The following is a 7102-nucleotide window of genomic DNA, read 5'->3' as shown; positions in this document are numbered from 1 at the left end:
GTATGAAAAAGTCTCTGGATAACCCGTCAAAATTGGAGCTAAAAAGAATGTGCGTTTAGGCGATATTACACCAAGGCAGATGTCCTTCACAATCGAAGACCAATGATGACCATTTACAAACTAAACTCTCCCATTATCTTTTCTCCAAAGTTCGAGTGCAATAATTGCTTTTCAAACAGATTTTGTAATTCGGGAGCAGCGGTTGGGCCATAATACAGGTCGCCAAATTGGCCAATCACAGCTCGTGTAATGCCTGAGAGCAGAAGTGTACACTTCGATGTGATATGTTTGTGCTGAAAGAATTAATAAAACACTATGCTTCTTAAAAGACAAGGCTCAAGACAACTGTATTTATTAGGAAATAACTTTATCATTGGATGAAAAAGGAATTGTTATCCACTTCTCTCCAGGTATACAATAAATATTTTAGTCTGGTGTTCACAATCGAGGACGCGCGGTTTAAAATTGTTTCGCGTTACAAAAGTCTCGCGAAGCTATTCTGTCCTATTCTAAATAGCAGCGTTCCATCTTATTGCCAGTGCAGGTTACTGAGACCCTCTCCTACTGGCATATTCTTCTCAACTTTGGTCGAACTTAATATGAAAGAGTAGTTTCAGTCCAGATCCCAAGCCATAGAAGATGTCCTGTCTCTTGGGAAAGAAACAAGGCGATACAGAGAGCGGAAGAAGTTTGTCTTAATCGTTTCTCATTCCGTCAAGATCGCCATTGCAGTGTCATTTTATTACCGATACGATCATCCCCTCACTGAGTTACATTCATCTACGGGCAATAATTTACTTCTTCCCAGCGCATTTGCATCAGTTGTCAAAGAAACCTATTCTGTTTTCAGTAAATCCTGGTTGTCACGAGAGAGGAGCTTGGCTCTTCTCTGTGTCGAAACAGAAGGGAGCATAACCACCGGTTTGTCTGTCTCTTAGAATCTACTGGTTCCCGCGAGGGTTCAAAGCTTTTATTCGAATAAAAATACACTAGACTTCACAGTCTGTGACACAGCTCTTTCAAGAGTGTAAAACGTCAGTAAAACGAGCAAACTTTTCTTTGCTTTTTGGAATTTGCGAGGAAAACCCTTGCACTTTGCCTACGAAGAGGAAACTTTTGCCCAGAGACAAAATGTTTTCAGAAGAAACCTTGGGGTGTGCCGAGTGAGGGGTTCAAACATTGCTCGGTAAAAATGATTGAAGCATCACATGGCAGGTGCGTGATGCGTGACGAATGACGAGTAACGCGACGCTAAATCCTTCTTGAGGCCTCTCTCGCATCGGTGACTGAGCAGATGATATTACGATCTTTCCAGAGGGGCTAAAGACTTGTTAACATGGTTGATGTTCCGCGGAGATACAACTGGGTATGCTTGTTACCAACCCTCTCTAACAGATCCTTAGAGAAGAAAATACAGCGATTAGCACTATCACTGATTCAAAAGCTAGAAATATCAACGTAAGACCCAGCTTGGTATCACCTACCCATAAAATCCGGCTGCAAGCTCCTCCCTTATGGCAACAACCCGCTACTTACGGACAGAAAGCAGTGTAACAGGGAATAGACCATCTTCGTATTCTCGGTATTAGAACTAGCTTGTAACTGAGGCTAATGCGGGAAGTCTTATCAAATACAAATGACATTAAGACGGAATCCATCCGAAGTTCGAGTAACAAATGGACAAAAACCTAGTACCAAGATTATTTACATCGTATTGCAAACTTCTGTAGGACTTTCTAAATATCTTCTCAAAAAAAAAAAAAATCATTTCTAGCACCACCAAATGTCGAAAACAAATGTTGAACTTTGTACGAAACACTACCTCTTACTAACCGAGTTCGAGCACCGTACTGTAAGTTACGGACCGAGTTTTTTCCCCATCGATTTATGGCTCAAGCGCGAAGCGCGCGGGCCATAAATAGAAGGGGAAAAAGAGGATGTGTAACTTACAGTACGGACCGAGAAAACGAGGTTAGTAAGATATTTATTATATCTCTACTGCGTGTCTGACGGGCTCGGGAACGATTTCTTTTCACGCGGAAAGGCTTCAAATTTCTAACGCACTTCGGAAGCAAAACGACTCAATTTGAAATCGTTGTTAAGTGACTCCTAAGTCGCTAGCAGGTTTTAATACACAATTTCAGAAGTAAAAGAAAGTTTTAACCTTTTAATTGCTAAAAAAGTTAAGAACACTTGGCGATAAATCACGAAACATTTTGGCAACAAAAACAGCTTCAAACTTTAGCGGGCCGTACGGTAGATTACGGCCCGCTAAATTGACCAATCACAGCGCGCGTACCAACTGAGAGATATAATAATTGAAAGTACTGGTGAAATGAAACGGAGGATGAAATTTTACCTGTGTTTGTACAATTTCTCTGAACTTCGAAATTTATTTTCTCTCGTTCCCATAGGAAATTGTTTTCGGTGTTATTTCAGGCAACTATTTATATCTTTAGCTTTAAAAGAGTGTAAAAAGGACTGTAAAATACTTAAAATTATTCTGGTACCAGATTTTTGTCCACTAAAACCTGAAATTGCTCGATTTTCTATCGGATTTCGTCTTAATCTCTTTTCCATGATATTCCCCCGCATGAGCCTCTATTGCAAGTTAATAGTTCCAGTCCAATACCGCGGATTCGGCCCATTGTTAGATACACGCGTTGGCAACGTAAACACTAGCCTTGGGCACTAAACAATGCGTGACGAGCCTCTAGAAAGCAATGCAAGCCGGTGTGGTCTCCTGAATCAGCCAGCTTGTTAAATGCTAGGTTTAATTTCTAACCTGCTGGATTATCATCCACTCCTTTCTTCCGGGCGCGGCTCCGACTTGCTGCTTGGCCCTGGCGTTGAAGTCTTTCCTCGTCAAGACCCAAGCCTTGCTGAACATGTCCAGTACCAGCGCGCGATACTAAAACCAAAATACAACGGTTATGATGCAGTTCTGTGTTGTTTGTATGTGGCGTGGTGTGGACGTGGTGTGAGTTGGGGATCAAAAAACCCGAGTTTCCTTCGAGCCCTGGCCGGTATCAATGTGTTACCTCCTTGAGCAAACACTGACATGTAGTGGCTTTTTTCACCTAGGAGTGTAGTCAATTATGAACTAACACAGGGGGGAGTGTTGCTAGAGTCATGCTAGAGAAACCGGTTCTGCGACAATAGACTCTTTAAGATTGACTTATATTTTTCCCTGATCATTTAGTTCGTTTCCTTTACGCCTACAGTTGGAACGGGAAGGCAACAAACAGAAAAGAACTTCAGTAATCTTGCATAATGTTGGAATTAGGTAGAACTTTTCTGTCAGTCCTTACCTGATCTGCCGAGTCTCCCGTACTTCTGAAAGCAAAAAGTCTCTTTGACTGAAGATCGCTTGAGAGCGCGCCTGAAGGCCACTGGACAAATATACACAAAGAATCGTTAGAAAAACCAGTGATCATAAAACGAGAGCGTGCCAAGACAATATTTCAATATGTAGCAAAATTCTTATAAAGGACGAAAAGAGTAAGCGATCAACGCTATCGTAAACCAGTTCTTCCTTTTTTTTTCTCAATTGTTCTACAAAGCTGAGTAACAGATAAATGTAAGTGACTGTTGCGACATAAAACATGCGAGTTCTGTTTACAACGAACAAGTATGTACCTTGAAATCGATCTCTGTGGCTCCAGTAGAAAGAATCGCTTTCTCGAGCAATGTGTCGGGTACTCCAGCAAGTAGCGGATCTCCAGGACTGCTTGCTAACAAATAAAACCACTGTCAGGCTACATAAAACAACGATGCAACAGAAGATGATATGAATTTCTTTCTGTCGTTATGCGCGCTCTATTTCGATCACAAGGAAAGCGACTTTGAATTGAGTTTTCCAGCGTAACGCTTGGCCTCTCAACATTCAAGGAATATTTCGGACCTCTAGGGAAATCTAAAACGCTTTAACCTCACTCACGGAAGTAATAACGAATCTCCTCTTCCAACTGGGCAACTCATCGATTCGACTCTTTTGAGAAAACAAAGGTATTTTTGTCCGAGTAGCGATAAACCGCAGATCACTATCGATTATTGCTGATAACGTTTTAAAAGTAAAGTATATCGGAAAGGCTGAGTACATAACGACTCAGTTTACACTGATCCCGAGTTGGCAAGCTCTGAAAAAAGTAATGAATACAGTCAGATCTCCTTTTGATCAACCGGCCAAAACCGTTACGCAGGATGTTAAAACGCTTGCATTTTTATGCTCCATTTCGCCTCTAATAGGACAGCATAGGATACTAGTGGCAATATGCTAAGCCATACGGCTAGTTCACACATTCTCACATTCGAGAACACGAACGCGTATGCTAGACAAATACAATCTAATAGGGACGGGAAAATTTAAAGGGTAAACAACACACCCCACGGGTCAACCCAAAAATATTGCTAATATCACTCACCAGTTTGACGCAGAAGTAAAAGTCTTTTAAAATCAGCTAAACTTAGCACTGTTCTATGCAGCTTTTCACGGACAAATTCTTGTAGAATTTTTAGCGAGTCCTGTAAATGTTCACCATTAGCTGGGAAAGGTTCCTTATGTAAGTCGTGATTTAAATCACTGCTAGCGACCTCTTTACAGTCTATTTCCATTGGTGAGTGTTCCTCGGCAACAGATCCTTCATGTAAAGTGTCATGGCTCATAACATGATTAGCTTTGGATTTTAAAGACTTGGGAAGCTTCTTATTTCCAGCGACGAACGCAGAGTCTGCTGAAACGAAAAAAAAAAGGCCAAAGGGTAAGTTGGAGTGAATAAAGCAACATAACATAAACACTAAAAAAACAAATTAAAGCCAAAGATAAATAGAATTACACTAACAGTTTGCTTTCATCACAGAGGTTAAATTCAAGAGATTTTGAATAAAAAATTCCTAACCAACATTTTTGCAAAAAACAAACAAACAAACGGTAGCAAGCCATCTTACATTAAAAACAAAAAGAGAATGAGCCACCAACGTGATGCTTTTCATTCAACAAATTCAGAAAATTTCAAAACGGTGGACAAATGGTAGGAAAATCAACACGTTGTTCAATTCCGAAAGGTCAACCATTCAACCGAAAATTCCGGAAGGAAAGTCCAATGGAATGCAAAATCCCGATTAGAAATTATACCTTGCCACTTTTTTCCGTGGATTCCGAAAAATTTTAACTACAATTTTTCATGGAATGTAAAGCGAAAACAGAAAAAAGAAAGGAGGTCACTAATGTGATACTCAAAAAAAATTCAAAGATAGGGCGACATCAACGTAATAATAACGAGAGAAACAAACACAAATCAAAGAGAGGGTGAGACACTAACGTAATAATAACGAAACAAACACAGAACAAAGAGAGGGCGAGACACTAACGTAATACAAACGAGAGAAACAAACACAAATCAAAGCCAAGCGGAGACACTAACGTAATACCAACGAGACAAACAAACACAAATCAAAGAGAGGGCGAGACACTAACGTAACACTAACGAGAAAAACAAACACAAACCAAAGAGAGGGCGAGACACTAACGTAATACCAACGAGACAAACAAACACAAAACAAAGAGAGGGCGAGACACTAACCTAGTACTAACGAGACAAACAAACACAAACCAAAGAGAGGGCGAGACACTAACGTAATACTAACGACACAAACAAACACAAATCAAAGAGAGGGCGAGACACTAACGTAATACTAACGAGACAAACAAACACAAAACAAAGAGAGGGCGAGACACTAACGTAATATTAACGAGACAAACAAACACAAACCAAAGAGAGGGCGAGACACTAACGTAATACTAACGAGACAAACAAACACAAAACAAAGAGAGGGCGAGACACTAACGTAATACTAACGAGACAAACAAACACAAAACAAAGAGAGGGCGAGACACTAACGTAATACTAACGAGAAAAACAAACACAAACCAAAGAGAGGGCGAGACACTAACGTAATACTAACGAGACAAACAAACACAAAACAAAGAGAGGGCGAGACACTAACGTAATACTAACGAGACAAACAAACATAAACAAAGAGAGGACGAGACAGTAACGTAATACTAACGAGACAAACAAACACAAACCAAAGAGAGGGCGAGACACTAACGTAATACTAACGAGCCAAACAAACACAAAACAAAGAGAGGACGAGACACTAACGTAGTACTAACGAGACAAACAAACACAAAACAAAGAGAGGGCAAGACACTAACCTAATACTAAGGAGAAAAACAAACACGAACCAAAGAGAGGGCGAGACACTAACGTAATACTAACGAGACAAACAAACACAAAACAAAGAGAGGGCGAGACACTACCGTAATACTAACGAGACAAACAAACACAAAACAAAGAGAGGGCGAGACACTAACGTAATACTAACGAGACAAACAAACACAAAACAAAGAGAGGGCGAGACACTAACGTAATACTAACGAGAAAAACAAACACAAAACAAAGAGAGGACCAGACACTAACGTAATACTAACGAGAAAAACAAACACAATCCAAAGAGAGGGCGAGACACTAACGTAATACTAACGAGACAAACAAACATAAACAAAGAGAGGACGAGACACTAACGTAATACTAACGAGCCAAACAAACACAAAACAAAGAGAGGGCGAGACACTAACGTAATACTAACGAGAAAAACAAACACAAAACAAAGAGAGGGCGAGATACTAACGTAATACTGACGAGAAAAACAAACACAAACCAAAGAGAGGGCGAGACACTAACGTAATACTAACGAGAAAAACAAACATAAACAAAGAGAGGACGAGACAGTAACGTAATACTAACGAGACAAACAAACACAAACCAAAGAGAGGGCGAGACACTAACGTAATACTAACGAGACAAACAAACACAAAACAAAGAGAGGGCGAGACACTGACGTAATACTAACGAGACAAACAAACACAAAACAAAGAGAGGAGGAGACACTAACGCAATACTAACGAGACAAACAAACACAAAACAAAGAGAGGGTGAGACACTAACCTAATACTAAGGAGAAAAACAAACACGAACCAAAGAGAGGGCGAGACACTAACGTAATACTAACGAGAAAAACAAACACAAAACAAAGAGAG

General features: G+C 40.2%; 1 protein-coding gene across 3 annotated transcripts in view; it reads right to left on the bottom strand.

Moving 5' to 3' along the window:
- Positions 1-319: 319 nt before the first annotated feature.
- The window catches only part of LOC110047309 (DNA-directed RNA polymerase III subunit RPC5-like), a 37330-nt gene continuing 30547 nt past the window's right edge, over positions 320-7102 (bottom strand). For 2 of the 3 annotated variants that reach the window (XM_089289823.1, XM_089289825.1), the window contains 5 exons: positions 4425-4733; positions 3640-3734; positions 3312-3392; positions 2786-2911; positions 320-1398 (listed from right to left, as the gene is read on the bottom strand). In XM_089289823.1, coding sequence (XP_089145949.1) covers positions 1321-1398; positions 2786-2911; positions 3312-3392; positions 3640-3734; positions 4425-4733 — 689 coding nt within the window. In that variant the 3' untranslated portion in view covers positions 320-1320. The remainder of the gene's footprint in view (positions 1399-2785; positions 2912-3311; positions 3393-3639; positions 3735-4424; positions 4734-7102) is intronic. The other variant, XM_089289824.1, reaches the window with a different exon arrangement.

Source organism: Orbicella faveolata, unplaced genomic scaffold (genome assembly GCF_042242905.1).
Source record: "Orbicella faveolata isolate gen_17 unplaced genomic scaffold, um_ofav_v1 contig_2, whole genome shotgun sequence".
NCBI lineage: Eukaryota > Metazoa > Cnidaria > Anthozoa > Scleractinia > Merulinidae > Orbicella > Orbicella faveolata.
The sequence above is the reverse complement of the archived record's forward strand: the minus strand, read 5'-3'. Positions and strand labels throughout refer to the sequence as shown.